Source organism: Heloderma suspectum, chromosome 12 (genome assembly GCF_057233095.1).
Source record: "Heloderma suspectum isolate Gila_16-S chromosome 12, 16-S_ref, whole genome shotgun sequence".
Classification (NCBI taxonomy): domain Eukaryota; kingdom Metazoa; phylum Chordata; class Lepidosauria; order Squamata; family Helodermatidae; genus Heloderma; species Heloderma suspectum.
Genome location: NC_139469.1, coordinates 5,571,122 through 5,591,534, shown reverse-complemented (window position 1 = coordinate 5,591,534; position 20,413 = coordinate 5,571,122). Strand labels below are relative to the sequence as shown.

Here is a 20,413-nt window from a genome sequence, read left to right as displayed (position 1 = left end):
ATTAGTGGCTAAATGGCCGATTTCAGCTGTCTAGCCAGAGCAGAGTGCAGGGGAGGCCAGACAGTGCATAGGAAGTGTCGTAATGATGCTCCTGCTGGCCCCTCCTCTCCACGCCCCCAGAATTTTTTCTCCTTTTCCCCCCCGCTCCATGCTGCTCTTATGAGCGCAGAGCCAGGGACAAACCACACCTCTTATGAGGCGGTTTTCTGGGAACCGACTCAGCACTGGCTCCAAGGTCAGTTCCTGAAAACCGAACAATCCTCTTGCCGTCTGGCCGCTGTCTAGTGAGTCACCCAGAACTTTTTATGAGTTGCTATAGCGTGCTAAAAATGTTTTTTTGTAACTCAAAAACGTGCTTAATCCTCTACCAGCAGAAATCTGTGCAATAAAGATTTATCACTGTGCTTGTTCTGCATTCTTTAAGTATGCATACCATGCATCATCAAATAAAATTTCACACACCGCTCTTTGAGCCCTTGGGATACAGTATAAAGCCTCAAAAACACTTGGGAGTAAGTTGCATTGAACTCCATGAGGATTCTGAGTAAACATGCTTAGGAATGTGCTGGAAATGTATAAGGGTCGTGCTTGAGGAAAGAAAGAAAGAAAGAAAGAAAGAAAGAAAGAAAGAAAGAAAGAAAGAACAGTACGTTACCATTTTCAGTTTTAATTACAGTTGGTAGTGAAATTAGTTGTTTCATGTGAACACAGTTCTGAAATCATCCTAAAAGCTTGCAGAATGCACCTTCAGTTCATGAAGATGCAGGAAATGAAATACTTTATCTTAGCATTATAAGGTCTAGTTTTCTTTTGTTCATGAAGATGGAAGAAGGACTACAGGAAGAGTACACAATCTAAAATTGTATTAGAAACATCTGTTCATAACGTATTAGACCATGCTACTGATTAAGTGTTAAGCAAGGTGACACACCTCCTTAAGAGTGCCAGCTGCACAGCCACCTGGTCACAAATCTCTTAAAATAGATCAAGCACGGTAACCAAACAATATAAATTCCTCATGAAATATGCCAAGCTGTTAACTGGCTTTTGGCCTCCTAGCGACACCAAAACAAAGTAATCCCCAAGGTTCAATTCTCCATTTGGACCATAGCACCTCTATTTTTGTCACTCTGCTATCATTTGGATGGTGTTTTTCTCATGATGCTAGATTGTATCTTGTGGTGATGGCATTAGATAGTATCAGGATCTTAAGAACGTCCTGCCCGTTGCCCATTCGATCCTTGCTACACATTGAAAGTTGACAATTTCACATTGTAATTCTATCTGGGTTAATATCAAAAACATCTTAGGATGGGTTTTGTTGTTTGTGGTTTTCGACAAAGAGACATATGAGGTCTCTACACATATCTGGATCAGCCAACTTCAGTTCAGTGATGTTCTGAGGTAGAACCATATTTACCAAGGTTAGGATTGTCGTTGTCCCCCTCCCTGCAAACCATGAGAGCCAGAGTATGCTGCCCTTCACTGAATCTCCCTCCCGGAACACATGTGCAGTGCTACTTTTCTTTTCCTGCCTTCAAATCCTCCTCAGACTTTCCCACCCAACTTTTCAGTGAAGTGTATGGCTTAACCCTTTCATCATTGTCATCCCCAGTGAAAAAACCCAAGTACCCATCACTGGGTTTGCTCACATTCATCCCTTATTAGTCATCTCCCTTTTCTCCCCATATGTTCTCTATTGCTGAAATTTAGATTTTGATGATGATTATCTAAAGTGCCATGTCCATCAATAGTGTTATAAAAATAATGCGTTGGTTAACTGGATTGCTTCCCAGTGTGGAATGACACACACCTTAGTCCATTTGGGAGAATAATTCTCCTGCATCATTACAGCAGGCCCAGTGGCAGAACTTTATATGAGTCAGTGCTGGTGTTTATGCTAAGTTCTTCCTATGAAGGGCTCACCTCTCTATAACAAGACAGCTGGTTGAGGCTAAGATGGAAGAGCAGTTACAGTTGTTCACTTAAGGCAGTGGTTTTCAGACATTCTTGCTTCAGGGGTGTCCTATCCACATTGACTCTGCAGTGGAAATCATGTGAAGGAAGTGCTCTTGGGCGCACACTCAGTTCACACAGGGCATTGGCCAGGCCTGGGCCTCAGTATTGTATCCCTGGGCTGAATGGGTGCCCTGGAGCATACACCCAAATTTCCTCTGTGGCTGTGCATTTTAGGGGACAAGCAGTGATGGAAGGCAAGCTGTCTTTTCAGGAAACATGTCCCCCACAATTAATATTTAGTATTTATATAACACTTTTGAGTGTTCAAAGCTTTTTATCATTTTGTTGTAATCCTTACAAACAACCTTGTAAAGTAGATAAGTATTATATTGCAGATGGGGTGGGGGATCTTAAGTTGAGTGGGAGAGGTCACCTAGAGAAATCATGGTAGAGGCAAGATTTGAACCGGGGACTTCCTGATTCCTAGCACACTCCCTTATCTGCTATGTTACACCAACTCTCATTGGAGTAACCTTTCATTTGAGGAATCCCTAATAGGTGAACCGAGAACTACCGGAAGTACAAGCTGGGTTTCGAAGAGGCAGAGGAACTAGAGATCAAATCGCCAACATTCGCTGGATCATGGAGAAAGCAAGAGAATTCCAGAAAAACGTCTATTTCTGCTTCATTGACTATGCTAAAGACTTTGTGTGGATCACAACAAGCTGTGGCAAATTCTTAAAGAGATGGGAGTACCAGACCACCTTACCTGTCTCCTGAGAAACCTGTACGAGGGACAAGAAGCAACAGTAAGAACCGGACATGGAACAAAACATGGAACCGGACATTGGTTCAAAATTGGGAAAGGAGTACGACAAGGCTGTATATTGTCGCCCTGCTTATTTAATTTGTATGCAGAGTACATCATGAGAAACGCATGATGGATGAATCACAGGTCGGAATTAAGATTGCCAGGAGAATTATCAACAACCTCAGATACGCAGACAATACCACCCTAATGGCAGAAAGCGAAGAGGATCTAAAGAGCCTCTTGTTGCGGGTGAAAGTGGAGAGTGCAAAAGCTGGTTTGAAACTCAAAATTAAAAAAACGAAGATCATGGCATCTGGCCCCATCACTTCCTGGCATATAGAAGGGGAAGAAATGGAAGCAGTGACAGATTTTATTTTCTTGGGCTCCAAGATCACCGCAGACGGTGACTGTAGCCATGAAATTAAAAGATGCTTGCTCCTTGGGAGGAAAGCCATGGCAAACCTAGACAGCATAGTAAGAAGCAGAGACATCACCTTGCCGACAAAGATTCGTCTAATCAAAGCTATGGTTTTCCCAGTAGCAACGTATGACTGTGAGAGCTGGACTATAAGGAAGGCTGAGTGCCGAAGAATCAATGCTTTTGAACTGTGGTGCTGGAGAAGACTCTTATGAGTCCCCTGGACTGCAAGGAGGTCAAATCAGTCCATCCTAAAGGAAATCAACCCTGAGTGCTCATTGGAAGGACAGATGCTGAAGCTGAAATATTTTGGCCACCTAATGCGAAGAGAAAACTCCCTGGAAAAGACCCTGATGCTGGAAAAGATTGAAGGCAAAAGGAGAAGGGGACAGCAGAGGATGAGATGGCTGGATAGCATCACTGATGCAATGAATATAAACTTGAGCACACTGTGGGAGAAAGTGGAGGACAGGAAGGCCTGGCGTGCTATCGTCCATGGGGTCACGAAGAGTCGGACACGACTGAACGACTGAACAACAACAACAAGGGCTGCTTCACACGTCCCCAAATTCCTCACTGGAGGCACTGTGTGTGATCATCGCATAGGCTGAGCTATGTATAGATTGCACATTAACAGCTACGCAGAAGGGCCTTCCCAGTAGGAATTTTGTGATGTGTGAAACGCTCTATGTGCCTTTCAGTGTCATCATCATTCTCCTGCTGTAAATTATATTCTAAATACTGCTTAGACACTTCAAACCATTATACATTTCTCATGTCTTTTTTCTAAAAAAGCACGAACCTACTTGCCTTGTAAATACGTCCTCTTTTGAAATCTTAAAAGAGAAAACAGTGAAGGCAGTCTGATTTGAAAAGCTCCGTTGGAGGGGATAAAGGAGAAACAACACAACACTGGGGAGCTTGGGACCTGCTCAGATACACACAAATTATTTTGTTTTGTGGTGTTTTAATGAGATATCTTTCTCTCTCATATTCCTTCATGTTGTTTCTCCTCTTAAACTCAAATGAAGCCAGAAAGAAAGGAGGGAGGAAAAATTCTCTCTAAAGAAAAAATGAAACCAACCAGAAAACCCTTAATCCATTAGAAACATCCAAAATAAGCTGTCAGCCTTAGCCAAGTTCAGATCTCCTCCCCACCAAGAATATTTTTAATGCAAGTATCAGACAGTTTATGACATTGTGGTATTGCGGGGGAAGAAGAAAATGAGACGGTATTATGCTTTTTCTTTCCTTCCCCTGAGGCTGGTAACATATCCATCGCCTGATGATCATAAAAAATGTGTATAAATGAGAGGGATTAGCCACCCTGTTTGTAAATGATCCCGCATGCTTGAGCGATACTCATTCCAGCAGTTGGGGCCCTCTTTCCCTGCACTGCCACCCCCCAAGATGTTCATCGTGGGAGGGAAACGAAATAAGTTGCCTTTCCTCTTACACATTACTCTGTCGCTTAATCAGTGCTGACCTCAGCCCTCAGGCTGACCAGAATTAGGTGTAAAATAACATGGACATCTGGACACAGCAATGAGCACATCTGCACTGCGTCATATTCAGCACAGGGCAAAGAAGTCTGATAAATATTCTCTACCTTATGCAGACAGGGCTCTAACTCTGTACGGAGCATATGTGGTGGGGGATTGGGATTATGCCAGCCTCCCAGCCCCCAGGCATCACTCTTGAATTAGATTCTTGTGTGGGTAGGACTCAACTCTCATAGGACTGATCCATGCAGTGGAGGGCACATTTTTCATATCCTCCCCCCATCCATGGACATTAGACTCTTCCCATGTAGGCCCATATTCAAACATGATGTTCAGTGTATAGATGTCCAATGGGGCAGCTGGTCTGATTCCAATACCCCACCACACATGGACTTTGCACAGTGTTTGCACAATAATGCCATGAACATGGACAGGCTGTACAATGAGTGACTGACAATTGGAGGAGGCAGGTGATGGAAAGATGGTAATACCCCTCACTTGGTGGGGACACCTGGAGGAGAGCCTCTGAAGATGATCTTTGGGTCCGGGCAAGTATATATGGGAGGAGACAGTTCTTTGGGTAACCTGGCCTGAGCCATTTAGGACTTCAAAAGTTAATACCAGCACTTTGGATGGGGCCTAGCAATGGTCTAGAAGCCAGTGCAGATTACAAAGCACCGGTGTAATATGATAATACCGACAACTTCCAGTTAACAATCTCGTTTCCCATTTTGGAACAGTGGAAATTTCTGGACTGTTTTCAAAGGCAACCCCATGTATAATGCATTTCAGTAATCCAACAAGAGGTCACCAGAGTGTGGATGACCGTAGTTAGGCTATCTCTGTCCAGATAGGATGATAGTTGGTGTATCAGCCTAAGCTGGTAAAAGGTGCTTTGCACCACTGAGGCCACTTCTGCCTCCAGGGCCAATGCTGGGTCCATGAGTACCTCCAAGTACAAGCCTTATCCATTAGGGAGAGTGCAACCCCCTCCATGACAGGCTGAACACTGCTCAGCTGGGCAGACATGTGAGCCATCACTAAGAGTACCTCCATCTTGTCTGGACTGAGTCTCAGTTTATTGGACTTCATCCAGTCCATTCCCACTCCAGGCACTGGGTTTTCTGGTATCAAACAAAGTTGATCCTGCAAGTCTGATAGCTGCCCACCTCTGTTCGAGGGGGTAGTACATTGAAGCTATTTCTTTGTGTTCTGATCACGTTTGCATGTTCCAGAGAATTCTGGCTTGCTGTCACCGAACAGTGCCTGATTGCTCCCACTTGGCTCTTTTCACCAGCAGGAGTGACTAAACTAACTAAAAACTGAAAGCTCTGTGTTATGTCTGATGTGGGGATCCTGGTTTGTCACTCCCAAACAAGTCAGGAATCGCAAACCAAGAACAAACCCTGGTCTGCGCTCCTGGGTTGTGAAGGAAGAGACAAGCCAGGAATCCAGTGAGCATGTAACACTAAGCTTTCAGTTTCTGATGCGCTTAGCCGCTCAAAGGAGGAGCCACGTGGGAGCGGTCAGGCTGTGTGCACAAGGCTACGAACACTAAGCCAGGATTCTCCAGAACTGTGCACTAGTATATGTTTGCTTCCTTCCCCTTTTTTGTTCTTATTGTTATTTGTGTTAGATATTTATTGATTTTGTAATTGCTCTGGATGGAAATACAGCCCAGTTAACCAGTTTTCTGATGTCTGTAGGGACTTTAGAAAAGGAAGCTGATATTGTTATATTTAGAGAATGGTGCACGATAAAACCCTCCTGGCCAAAATTGTGATTGTACTGAGTTCACTGAGCAATTTATTTGCCAGAGCAGAACAGATTTAATTTGTGGTCTGTTTCAATGTATCAGACTTGACAGTGTTTGAACTATATTAGCACTCTTGTAGAATTCCCTTTCCCATTGATTTTTAATCTTGAATATTACTATGTCCAGTGAAGAATCATACAGTAGGTCTGCTTTGCATTCATACCTCTACAAAATTGGGTTTGTTTTCCTATGCACAAAGATACTATTTTAGTGTATTGACATTTAGATTTCTAATACAATATCTTACAAATTACCATTTTACTGTAAGAATTAACTTTCAGGGTTTTTTCTCTAATGTAGACAAAAAACTCAATACAAGCGCTTTTTTTTTTAAATAAGGGTTGAACAATATAAGAAAAGTCATTTTCCTGTCTCTACATTTCTAGCAACCTGCATTAGCCTTTAAACCACATTCTTCATTTATAATGTTTGCTTGGTAAGCACCATAATGTTTACACATATAAAGCCAGGAACTATTTTTGTATATTTGAAGTTTGGAAATGGGGTATTTTGGAAACAATTTGCAAATTTTGTGGATTGTTTCATATGTGAGCTGTATTATTTTTTTTAATTTGATTATTTGGTTCAGTTGTACTTGAAGGTTACACCACAGATCCAATGGTAATTTAAGCATGCTATGCAAGTTTGGACACAACTGAGAACCACAGTTTTCATATCCCAGTTTGTTGACCAAAACCAAACCATGTTTAACCATCAGGGTTTCATTAGGACATAAAAACCCTTGCTAAGCTCAACAAACCATGGTTTATCGTTACATCTGAACCAGGTCTAAATCTCTAAACCAAAGGGTCAATTTAAAGTTGCCAGACTCCACCCCCTTAACCCAGCCAGATACTAGAGCTTTTAAAATAAAAAAATGGCAACCTTATTAGAGGGACACACAGGCCTGGTTTGCACATAAAGCTAATCCATGGTTTAGCATTACAAGGACAAGCTACAACAAGCCTTGAGCTTGCGCATTCCTACCTCCCCTCTTCTCCAGTGCAGCCATGAGGAGATTGGAAACTTTGCATCTGCTTGGATTACTCACCATTTAGCATTAACCACAGTTGAGTATTACAACTGAATCCTAAATGGTAGTTAATCTTAACTATGGTTAATGAAAACAAGCCAGCTTCATAATGTATGGTTTGAGGTTAAAAAAACGAAGATCATGGCATCTGGCCCCATCACTTCTTGGCATATAGAAGGGGAAGAAATGGAAGCAGTGACAGATTTTACTTTCTTGGGCTCCAAGATCACCGCAGACGGTGACTGTAGCCATGAAATTAAAAGACGCTTGCTCCTTGGGAGGAAAGCTATGGCAAACCTAGACAGCATAGTAAGAAGCAGAGACATCACCTTGCCGACAAAGGTCCGTCTAATCAAAGCTATGGTTTTCCCAGTAGTAACGTATGGCTGTGAGAGCTGGACTATAAGGAAGGCTGAGCGCCCGAAGAATCGACGCTTTCGAATTGTGGTGCTGGAGAAGACTCTTACGAGTCCCCTGGACTGCAAGGAGGTCAGATCAGTCCATCCTAAAGGAAATCAAGCCTGACTGCTCATTGGAAGGACAGATACTGAAGCTGAAGCTCCAATATTTTGGCCACCTAATGCGAAGAGAAAACTCTCTGGAAAAGACCCTGATGCTGGGAAAGACTGAAGGCAAAAGGAGAAGGGGACAGCAGAGGATGAGATGGCTAGATAGCATCACCGATGCAATGAATATGAACTTGAGCACACTCGGGGAGAGAGCGCAGGACAGGAAGGCCTGGCGTGCTATGGTCCATGGGGTCACGAAGAGTCGGACACAACTGAACGACTGAACAATCTTTCACTAACCTTTATTAAGACTAACTGCAGTGCCAGGATTCAGACATCAATAACGAACAAACTTCAGTTAGTTTAAAGCAAAAGCTTCCAGACTCTTCCTTGTAGTCATGCAAGCCCAAATCTTGCTGCAGTTTGTCCTCATAACACTAAGCTGTGGTTTAGAGTTACATGCATATGCAGTCATAATCTTAACTTCCAGTTCCCATATGACAACTACCATTTGGTGGCAGATCAGGAAATTGCTCTACCCCGGCATCTCTATGAGGCAAGCCCTATTTGCCTGACATGGGTCACTACCTAAATGATCACATTCAGTTGAAAAAACAAAGTACCAATCAAACTGTGTCATTAATGGGACTCCTTGAATTTGACATAAGAATGAAATTGAAGTTTTAAAACATTTTCTGTTTGAAGGGTGGGTGAGGGGAATGCCCTCCAAGTAGCTCCCTCCATTGCTGGACCCCTGTGGTTACTTGAAGGAACGATACTCACCCCCCAACACACACACACACAAATCACATCACCCTTTTCTGTGTCCTCCCCAATATTTTTTTTCTGGTCCCACTATTTGAATTAAGCTAGTATTTTAGCAGGTTTGAGTCTCTCCTTGAAAGCTGCATTAGAAGAAAAGGTTGTTTTCATATTATGTTGCTGAATTTGTTTGATTATATTTATTTACTTATTTTGCTGCAGCTGGTCTGAAAGCCCCAAAGAATGGAAGTTTCAAAAGACAAGGCAAACATGGCTTCTTCTACACATGTATGATAAAGACACGGTATGTCCTGATGTTTTCTTCTTCCTCTGAACATCAGCCAAAGAAATACATGCTTTCCACATGGCTCAGTGGTAGAGCCCCTGCTTTTCATGTAGAAGGTCCCAGGTTCAGTCCCCAGTGTCTCCAGGTAGGGCTGGAAAAACTCCTCCCTGGGATCCTGGACAGCCTCAGCCAGACAGTGTCAATAATACTGAGCTAGGTGGTCCAGTAATTTGACTCAGTATAAAGCAGTTTCCTATGTTTCTCTTCAGGTCCTGGATTTTATACATCTAGCATTCACCTGGCTGAGCAAAGGTCTGTGTCTTGTTGTGCATTACAAAACAGAACCAGTTATTTTACTAGCATAATTCTTTCAGCTGAAATGGACCCACGGTTTGTTAATAGATTTTGTGCCTGTAGCAATGGTAAGGGTACCCATACCACTCAGAAATGGGCCTAGATACCACCATAGCTGACTGGTAACTGGGTTGATTGGGAAGTAGTGCAATTAATTAAGGAAACGCTCTTATAGTTCAGCTGCATTGACCTGCAAGGAAGGTGCATCATAGGTACAATTGGAAGTGAAAATGCATGGGGTCTGTGTTACGGCTTTGTCCCTTGATTCCAACAATATGAGAAGAAAGAGGGTTGGCTTAATGTGAACTCTACAATCTCCTAACTCTCAATGTTCATAGGAAAGCGATTTTGTCCTTGGAGATTTTCAGCCCGATGTGGTGGTTTTAAAAAAATCTCCATTGTGTGTGGGGGGGGTGTATTTCACCCATGGCACAGTTAATAGCAGTAAAAGTCCGGGGCCTTGCAGTCCAGAGGATCCCCAAACAACTCCAGAACGGTGCATCCCAAGCAAAGTACTATGCTGGCCGGGAAAAGGCTGCAATCACATGCTATTTTAATTTGAAGTACTTTTCCCACTGGGAGAGTGACAGCAAACTGAGCCAATCAGATGCTATTTTGGGGGGTACAAGGCCAGTAGAAGCACTGAACCAAGTCTTCCTGGGTCCAGATCTGCCACTGAATCCACAGTGCCTCATGCCATAATTTATAAGGAGAGAAGAGAGAAATTTCTGTGCTTTTGAGTACTCGTATAAGCTTATTGTTTAGACAAGGGCAAATTGATCAAATTATTTTCTCCAGTTAAATATAGAATGGACTTCTAATTCCCCTTTAAATTATTGTGTCACGGACCACTTCATACATCACAATGGTCATGTGGAAAGGGCTGAAAAATGCTTCCATGTGGTGGGGGCTCCCCACACAGGCCATAATAATTGAAATCTAGGATCAAACCTATTTCACAGACAATCACCATGAAAAACTCAATAAAAAAGGAAAATGAAAACTTATTCAATGGGACAGATGGTTTACTTTAACGTCTGTCTGTCTATGTTGCTGGTGTCTCATTCCAAAGCCATCAAATTACTGTTAGCTGTTCAAGACCCTTCATTTTCTCTTTGTTTTTGTCTTAAAGGTCCCTGATAAATATTTTTCCATTTTGCTGCGGTACCTTGAAGGGCTCCAAGGCAGTGCACGAGGCGTAACTGTACAGAAAGCAGAAGCTCTCATGAAGGAATATGATAATTCTGAAGCAAAAGATCCTAACCTTCTGGAGAAATGTGAGCGCATCCGAAAAGTTCTACAGTTGTTGTCATGAAATCTTCTCAGCCTGTCAAGCCCCTTCTTTGATCCATTTATCTGTATAATGTTACAGGAACAGAGCTGAGTATAATTCCTACTTGTTAAACATTTCTGTAAAATTCAGACCCTTTCCAGAGCAGTGTTAGTCAAGATGTTTTTAATCTTCATCCTCTTGTTTTTAAAGCAAGTGTCTTCTCAGGTTGCAAGGTGGTGAAAAATACTAGAAAAATACAATTGATTGGTCAGTATTAAAAATAAAAGCAGGAACAATACTTATACCTGTATCTTACTGCTCTTCTTTTAGGAACTGTTTTCTTTTAGCTTGTTCCTATGTAAGTTATTAAGAGTTTTGCATCTGTTAATGGCAATCCCCCACCCCCAAGAATGGGTTTAAACCAGACCATGAAGCCTCCACTGAGGCAGCTGAAATCTTTCAACCTGTGGTTTGTTGTCGGGTTGTGAACTCTGGGTTGTTCGTGGTTAACAACACATAGTTAAGCAATAGGGCAGTGTCTGCACGTAACGACAACCCAGGATTCAGCAACAATCCACGATTCAACAAAGTCTTACTCAACCCGTACTCAGGTTTGTTGTTACATGAAAACCAGGTCATTGTCTGTATAAACTAAAAATCTGGAAGCTGTTGTTTTTTTTAGTCTCCCTTCGTTTACCTTTAAAGTTTGTTTTATTTCAATTAGCTACATAGTGCAGATATGAAGTAACAAAAACATAGGCTTTTCCATGTTTATGATCAATATAAGGCAATTTTGCTGCCATTTTGCAGCATCCCTGGCCTTCACATTGTCCTCATGATTGTTTTCTATTTGGGTAAATCTTTCATACAGTAGCATTGTCTGGTAGACTGTTCCTATCATGAGAGAGTGCACATCTGCAGACATTCATGCAGAAATGGCAAACACTGTCAAGGACCTTGCCCAGGAAAGAAGCATTTACCACCGGCCTAAAATTACTAAGATTTTCTGGGTGCAGGGTGGCTTTCTTCAGGATTGGTCTCACCACTGCTTTCAGGTGGCCTGGGACTGCTCCCTCTTGTAAAGAGGCATTGATCACTTCCCTGGCCTACCCAACTGTTCCCACCCTGCCAATTTTTACAAACCAAGAGGGGCAAGGATCCAGTACGGAAGTGGTTGCATGAACCTTCTGGAGCCAAAGAGAGCAGCCTGCCTGGAGCTCTATGGGATTCAGGCAGTCCTACACTTCAAGGCCAGGCAGGGATAAAGAGCCAATCCTGACCCTCAGCAGTCTTCTACTGAAAGATGAGACAGAGAAGCAAATAACTAGTATCACATCATTTAATGTAATCATTCTAGCACAAAGCCAACGGAACGGGGAGAAGAAAACTAAAATCTCAATGCAGATTTCAAGATGGAAACAAACCAACTACTTATTTTAGTTACTACTAACATTTATATACTGCCTGAAGTGAGTTTGACAAATGGCAAGATGTGACGTCAGGTGTTGAACTGACACAGTGTCCTATATGCTGTTTATTAAATGTATACAGGCCTGTTTAGGGCAGTTTTCCTGTTTCTTAGAGTAGGCGAGCATTTGTAGGCTTCTCATAGAGAGAGATTTGTATCACACAAGCACCAATCCACGTGTTAGCAATTGCTAGCTTTCTGACACTGACAAAGGTATAATTCTCATGTCAGTAGTTATGCAGCTGCCTAATTTCCTCTTGTTCGCTTTACTTTTCTTCCTCTTTGAAGAGACAGAGAGCCCCCCCCCCCCATGTTGGAATGTTGCGATCCCTTAGTCATAGGGAGAAGTAAATAATTGCCCTGCCTGCGATGCTTTCTACACATTCTGAAACATTAGAAAACAGTATAAAAGACTGAGCTGCGGCCTAACCAATTTGGCCTCGCTCCAAGGGGGAAACATGCACATCCAGCCTGGAGAACCTCGGATCATAGGAACAATCTCTAATATGCTGTTGATTGGGGGCCCCAGCAGCTATGAGAAAATTGCCAGCTTCATTGGCTGAAGAGATGTGTGAGCTTTCTTTGTATTTTTGTTCTGCATCCATTTTCTATCAATAAACTGTCATTCTTTCCACAAGTGGTCTAGTTTCATCTTGGTAATCCAAAGAATCTATTTGTCTGGGCCCTGAATAGATCAGGCTTCCAGATTAATACACAGCCTTATGTGCTAAAAAGCCATCAAGGTGGTATACAACAGTTTAAAACAATAAAACCTTACAATAATAAAAACAAGAATATTAAAAACAATCATAACAAAAAAAGTTTTTAAAAACGGTAATATTAGGCTTGAATATGGAGGAGTCACACAGACTTGATCAGGCAGTGCACTCACAGATCTATCCTTGGGGCATTTTGGTTTTGCACAGTAACTGGGAGGCAACACTGACAGGGGAGCAGGTGGGAGCCTAATCATAACTGCTCAGGTGAGTAGATCCAGCTGATGTTCATTGCCCACACTCAGCCACACCGATGGATGCTCCTCCACATTTTGAGCATTGATACAGTTGGTCCCTTCTGTGAATTCTCTGTTGGTTGATAAGATTTGATTGGTCAAGTGAACTCTAATTATTTCAATGCTGTCTCCTCGGACTGAAACTTTTAAAATGAAGGATTGTGCTCTGCTTGAGGATCTTCCCACATTCAAGAAATTGCAAGGATTTACAAGGATCCTCCTTCTGTGTGTTCTTCCATGCAATCCCATGCATTTGCATTGAAAGCTTTTCCCACAATGAGCATTTCTAGGTCCTCTCCCTTCAGGCCTGGTATTCAATAGGTGTTTCCCCCACACTTTAGATACAACCAACCCTCTCCCCAGCTGACCAAGTCCCTCTGCTATTCCCAGGCAGATCTCTCAGGAGGGTGATCTTTACCCAGAAGAAACGTCTGCTAGGAGAACACATAGCTGGATAGGCCTGTGGACAAATCATCTCCCCATTCTCACCAGCCCCATCAAGGTCAAAGAGAGGATGCGTAGGTCTTGTAGCTCCTCCACATAGGTACTGCTTGGAACAGGAAGCGTAGGTCTGCCAACAGAATGCGTTTGCTGATTTTAAACTTCGCTTTGCAACTGTACTAAACAGGCAGTCATGGAGAAGGCGCCAGTGGCCTGTTTTGCCTACATCAAATGGAAGAGAAGCCCCAACCTGGGGGGAAGCACCCTCTTAGGACATCCTCCTCTCTCCAAAGGTGAACCCAGCATCTTATAGTGGCTATAAGAAGGCCAGCAGGAATAGGCTGAAGGGACCTCACAATCCAGCCAGCTCTGAAGAGGAGGATGTCAGCGTTTCAGCAATACTTCTGAGGTCTTGTGTGCATGGCCTTGTGGGCTCCAACTGGAACCCCAGGAACACTGAACAGCCATGGTAGTCCTCCATGGCATCCCCACAAATCCACTGACACAGACCAAGACTGGTAGTGGCTTCTCCTTCCACAGATCACAGCTGGAGCTAATCAGAGCAGGTCAGCCCTGTCTCAAAGCTCTCTGTCTCCTGAGAGTGGGCAACTTGAGTGAGCCAACAGAAGTTTTGTATGGGAGTTTAGTGGGAGAGGTTGCAGGGGAGTCAATTGAAATGGAAGTATCATCTGGAATTCCTAGCACTATGGAAAGGGAGGGAGTTGTCCCAGTGATCAGCAGGGTGTGTGTCATGTTTAGTTTTAGATGAGAGGCAGGAGGCCCTCCTGAAACATCAACAGAAGAGAGAGGCTTCCAAGGAAGAGGAAGAAAGCAAAAGGGAAGAGGAAGGGGAATGGAAGAACGTGACACACAGGACCAGGAGAATCAGGAGGCATTCCGTGCCACTGCAACTACACAACAGATGCCAGGGTCTTCCCAGGGAGGATGACCCTGAGGGCTCGAATGACAAGTATGCTAATTACTCAAATGTTGGAGGTGTTAATTGAACTGTTGTCCAACTCCAATTACCAGATTCTCAAAACATTTCACTGTTATTTAAATTGTAGCACTTGTCTGGGTTTTTGACAACCCATCACCAGCTTGATTTGCTAGAAGTCTTGGAAAAAGCATGGAAGATATTAGTAATTCTGAAAGCTGCTAACATATTGCATTCCCTTTAAGACAACTTCATCTGGGAAGCCAAATCCTTAAGTGATGCAATATGTGCTACGCTAACATAGTAACTGTAATGGAATTTAATATACTAGCACAAGCCAAGATATGGGTTAAAGAGGGAGAGAGCTAAAGTAAAGCAGTGGTAGACAGCAAAACCTAGCACAGGCATCTCCTGTACTACTTCTCACTGCTTTTCTATATGTTGCTGTTAATCCACTGTATCTATTTGCAGATTCGTTGCAGAATTGAGATCCAAGCTCTACACTAAAGAGCCTTTCCTTTCATGCTACATAACCTCTAGGTGGTGCTGCACTATAGTGGAATAACGCAATTACACAAGTAAGAAAAAACGTCCATTTTCCCCGCTCTAAAAAAACCCTATGAAAGTGTTCTTTTAAAACAGAAGCAAAACTGGAGGGTCACAATGTTGTTTAAAGACCCCGTAAACAACTGTGAGTAAGGAGTGACAAGCACACAATAAATGCCTTGTGTAGAAAAGCTCTCGTTTCCCCTTCTTTGGGGGGGTCTTCTGCTCCAATTGCTTAAAGGAGAAAATCAAAGTATACACAAAGAGCATGTGTTCTACCTGCCTCATACAGTGCAGCTCTTTATTAGAAAAAAAAAGCAGGTCTGTATGACACCCACATCTGTCAAATTCTTGCACTACTCTTAAAAGTCAGAAGTTTATTTGGTGCAGAAGCAACGAATTTTACAACATACAGAATTTTCCATTAGAATAAGAAATGTACCCGTGACAGATCCAGAAACCCCTCCCAGCAACCCAACTGATTATGATACTCTGCTCTGGGAAGACTTTCAAGAGTTATGAGTATTCTTCAGCATTGATAAGACCATTTCCTTACTAATCTGGTTTGGAAACAACACAGGGCACTACTATTTCTAAAACCCTGGAATCAATCTTGTCCATGTAGCGAGATCGAACTCTTCAGTTGCCTCTTCTGTTTGCTTGCACATTTAAATCACTCTGTTATTTGATTAAAGTTGTGGTCCGGCCTGGATCACAGATGGGATTCAATTGAGTTGTGTGTCCCTTTCAAATCAGCCAGTTGTATTAATAATTAAGCTAAAATCCAAGGCAAAGTGTAACAATTTGTGCAGACAGAGAAATTAAATCTTCATTTGCAAGCTTCTATTGTCTTCCAGTCAAGTTAATTTGCATTGTGTATGTTTGCCTGGAGGAATTCATATCCTAGGAGAATGCGAAGTCAGGGCTTTCATGCAGATTTTTAAAAAAATGACGAAGATTGTTCAGCGCTGGCAATCCGCCTCTGGTGATGGCAGTAATTGCTACAAATGTTGTCAGTGTAGCAGCCTTCCCTTTGGTTTGGATGGTCTTTGCTGCACATTGCAAAACTCCAGAGTTCCATAGTGACTGTTCTCATTTTTTACTTGTAATTATCATTTTATCAAATTACTGGGGAAATAGATCATCTTAACGTGGGAAAGATGTTGTATATGTATTATTTACCCGGCACGTCAGAAAAATCTGGCCTGCTGCCATTGGCTTAACGGTAAAGAAAGGGTGAAACTAGTTTGATCTTGCACTTTGTCAGTCTTGCTTAATATTTTATAAACGTAACAGAATAATTCTGAAACAACAAGAAAATTAAACAAACTCTTCTTACTGCAAGAACACAGACCCCCCACATTCTGCTAACGTCCTATGAGGCTGAGATATCTTTTGAATGCCAGCTCTATAATTTTTTGAAATGTTTGTACTGAGTAGATTTTTTAAAAACTTCGTTAATTTTTCTCGGGGCTTGTGCTTTCTTTTTAAGTTGTCAAGAATTTGATTAATTGCTGCATTGAAATAATGTGCATAACTCAATGATAATTCTCTCATCCAGTCGGCCACCCGTATGTGTAATATTATGCAGATCACCACCAAGGGCTGGAGCCATGCTGTGTGCTACAGCCAGGGTCCCGGAGTTCAGCCACTTGAGGTAGGGGCTGAAAACTTGAGCATGAAGACAGCTAGCAGGAGCTCCTGCTCTGTTAACCTGGCAACAGCAGAAAGCTAGGTTCCAAGTATGTATACGAGGCCTGCCCAATCCAGAGGCTTCATACTGCCTGCCAATCCCAGGGGCCTATGTTACACACTGCAATTCCCATCTGTGCCTCAGGTAACACTCCACAGTAGGCAAGGTGTCACCCTCATGCCGTGCCCAGAGATCCTGGCAACCAAACATAACAGAAGAGCCCCACTGGATCAGACCAAGGGTGCATCTAGTCCAGCATTCTGTTCACACTGTAGCCAACCAGCTGCCCGCAGGAACACACAAGCAGGACATGAGTGCAACAGCACCCTCTTGCCCATGTTCCCCAGCAACTGGTGTACATAAGCTTACTACCTTTGGTACTGGAGGTAGCACATAGCCATTAGGACTAGTAGCCATTGATAGCCTTCTCTTCCAGGTATTTATCTAATCCCCTTTTAAAGCCATCCAAAGAATAGCAGCTATAGGCAGCAGCTCTGTTATCAAGGGGGGTGGGGAATGCTCTGAGGCTTAATACTCATTCCCTGCAGCGCTTCAGCTTTAAGCTGAGTAAGTTGCAGCTGCACATTTGCTGTCTGGGGCTGTGGACAGTTGCAAGACTAGAGATGTGAAGGCCGAAAAAAACAGTTTTTTTCAGTTTTTTCCCCAGGACCGTTTTTGCTTTTTCCTGGAAAAATTGGAAGAGCTTTGGATTATGAAATATTTTCTTTTAGCATTTAAGACAAAGTATTTATATATTGTTACCCAGCCTCTACTCCCCACAAAATTATTTTTAAAAACTACAGTCAGGGCCAGAAATATTGGAACAAGGATAACTGTTTTGGCAGTTGGCCTCTGTACACCACCACATTGAAGTTGAAAAGAAACACACCCAGATGGGAGCGAAGTCAGGACTTCCAGCTGTAATTCAAGGGGTGTGACAAAAGTGGGGCACTAACCATTCAGGAAGTACAGCCAGTGGCATACACACACACACACCCATCGTTGGCGGCTCATAAGTAATGGAACAAATGGCTGATAAGCAGCTGCGTGGCCAGGTGTGGCCTGTTTCCTGGGTACCCCATGACCAGTCAAGCAGATAAAAGGCCTGGAGGTGGTTCTGAGTGTTACATTTGCATTTGGTAGCTGTTCACTGGAACTCCCAACATGAGGTCCAAAGAGGTGTCCATGCGAGTGAAGGAGGCCATCATTAGGCTGAGGAAACAAAGAAAACCCATCAGAGAGATAGCAAAAACAGTGGGGGTGGCCAAGACAACAGTTTGGAACATCCTGAAAAAGGAGGAATTAACTGGCAAGCTCAGCAACAGCAAAAGGCCTGGCAGACCACGGAAGACAACTAAAGTGGATGACTGCAGAATTCTGCTCATGGTGAAGAGGAACCCTTTTGCAACATCTAGCCAGGTCAAGAACGTTCTTGCGTAGGTAGGCATGTCATTGTCAACATCTACAGTCAAGAGACAGCTTTATGAATGTAAATACAGAGGCTTCACAACGAGGTGCAAACCACTGGTAATGCTCAAGAACAGACAGGCCAGATTAGCCTTTGCCAGCAAACACCTAAAAAAGCCTGCCCAGTTCTGGAATAAGATTCTTTGGACCGATGAAACCAAGAATAACTTGTACCAGAATGATGGGAAGATAAAAGTATGGAGAAGGAAAGGAACAGCTCATGATCCAAAGGATACCACATCATCTGTCAAACATGGTGGAGGCAGTGTTATGGCATGGGCATGTATGGCTGCCATGGAACTGGGTTACTGGTGTTTATTGATGACCTGACTGCTGATAAAAGCAGCAGGATGAATCCTGAAGTGTATAGGGCTATACTTTCTGCTCAGATTCAGCCGAATGCTGCCAAACTGATAGGACGCTGCTTCATATTGCAGATGGGTAATGACCCAAAACATACAGCAAAAGCTACCCAAGAGTTTCTGAAGGCAAAGAAGTGGGATGTTCTTCAATGGCCAAGTCTGTCACCTGACCTCAACCCAACAGAGCATGCTTTTCACTTACTGAAGTCAAGACTGAAGGCAGAAAGACCCACAAACAAGCAGCAGCTGAAGGCAGCTGCAGTAAAGGCCTGGCAAAACATCTTGAGGGAGGAAACTCAGCATTTGGTCATGTCCATGGGTTCCAGACTTCAGGCAGTCATTGACTGCAAAGGATTTTCATCCAGGTATTAAAGGCGATCCTTCAGTTTGAAATGATGTTGGTTTGTTCCATTACTTATGAGCCACCAACGATTGGGGGGGGGGTATGCCACTGGCTGTACTTCCTGAATGGTTCATGCCCCACTTTTGCCAAACCCCTTGAATTACAGCTGAAAGTCCTGACTTTTCTCCCATCTGGGTGTGTTTCCTTTCAACTTCAATGTGGTGGTGTACAGAGGCCAACTGCCAAAACAGTTATCCTTGTTCCAGTATTTCTGGCCCTGACTGTATGTAATAAGAACACTTTTATAGAATGACTAGAGATGTAAAATGTCTGTAAATAATGAAGCCATGGGGGAAAAGGAAAAGGTTTTTTTATCCTCTCTGTAAGATTCTTGGCATAGTAATTTCTTCCATTTCTTATTCAAATTATTGATCCAGGGTATCATTTTCTGATAGACATTCTGGGATGTTCCAGGTCATGCTTAGTTTCCCAACATGTGAATAGAATCTCCATATCAGAATATGGAAGAAAGTGTAATTCTTTACAGTTTGGGTTTTGTTCTTGGTTTGCTCATAAAATTAATTATGTGTGGTATATTACAGTATATTACAAGTATAGTTTATTCAGACAGTACTTACAAATTTACTGAGTTCACTTTTTAAAGTTTTCAAATACAGTGACAATTTTATGAGCAAACCATGTTATACATAATATAACCTTAGGAACATAAAGGCCGTTTTATGTTCTTAAAGTGGCCTTCCTCAACCTGGTGCCCTACAGATGTTTTGGACTACAGTGCCCAGCATTCCTGATCATTAGCCATCCTGCCTGAGGCTGATAGGAGCTGAAGTCCAAAATATCTGGAGGGTACCAGGTTGGGGAAGGCTGTCCTAAAGCAACAAAGTGACTTTACAGATCTAAAGAGTGCTTAAAAAGCAAGTGTTGTTTATTTTTCAATTTTCCCAAAAATTTCTTCTCTTAAAAAAAACAACAACAACAAGGGGAAAAACTGCTTTTTTTCCATGGCTTCAAAATTTCTGGAAATTTTATGTCTCTAGTTGCTACCAGTTGTTTCAGTCTATTTCTGTCTGCAGGCTGCAAGCGAAGAAAAACAAAAGCAGTGTGGGTGGGTATTCTAAGCTAAAACCCTCAATCATGTGGAGAGTATAGCTATGTAAATGGCTTCTTGTGTCTCTACCACAAGCAAAAGCCATTGTAGAAAAGGTATTTTCTACACAATGAAACTCCCATTGGAGCCTTGATTGTTTGGTGCTTTTCCCTGGAAAAAATGGTCCAGTCTTTCAAGAAGGGGATGCAACTCCTTTCCAGTGGAGACTGCCTTTCTTAGAGGCAGCTAAGATGCCATGTATGGCATCAGCCATGTGCCTGAGGATTGGAATGGCTGCAAGGAATGCAATCCT

General features: G+C 42.8%; 2 protein-coding genes across 3 annotated transcripts in view; both read left to right on the top strand.

Moving 5' to 3' along the window:
• Positions 1-20,413, top strand: part of LOC146336476 (uncharacterized) — a 196,252-nt gene that overhangs the window by 167,270 nt on the left and 8,569 nt on the right. The window contains exons 9-10 of one of the 2 annotated variants that reach the window (XM_084818193.1): positions 9,033-9,114; positions 10,583-10,727. In XM_084818193.1, coding sequence (XP_084674319.1) covers positions 9,033-9,114; positions 10,583-10,727 — 227 coding nt within the window. Of the gene's footprint in view, positions 1-9,032; positions 9,115-10,582; positions 12,827-20,413 lie in introns of those variants that run through there. The other variant, XM_084818192.1, reaches the window with a different exon arrangement.
• Positions 15,079-20,413, top strand: part of LOC146336475 (cytochrome P450 2W1-like) — a 43,622-nt gene continuing 38,287 nt past the window's right edge. The window contains exon 1 of the mRNA XM_084818195.1: positions 15,079-15,159. The gene's annotated coding sequence lies outside the window, so the exon portion shown is untranslated. The remainder of the gene's footprint in view (positions 15,160-20,413) is intronic.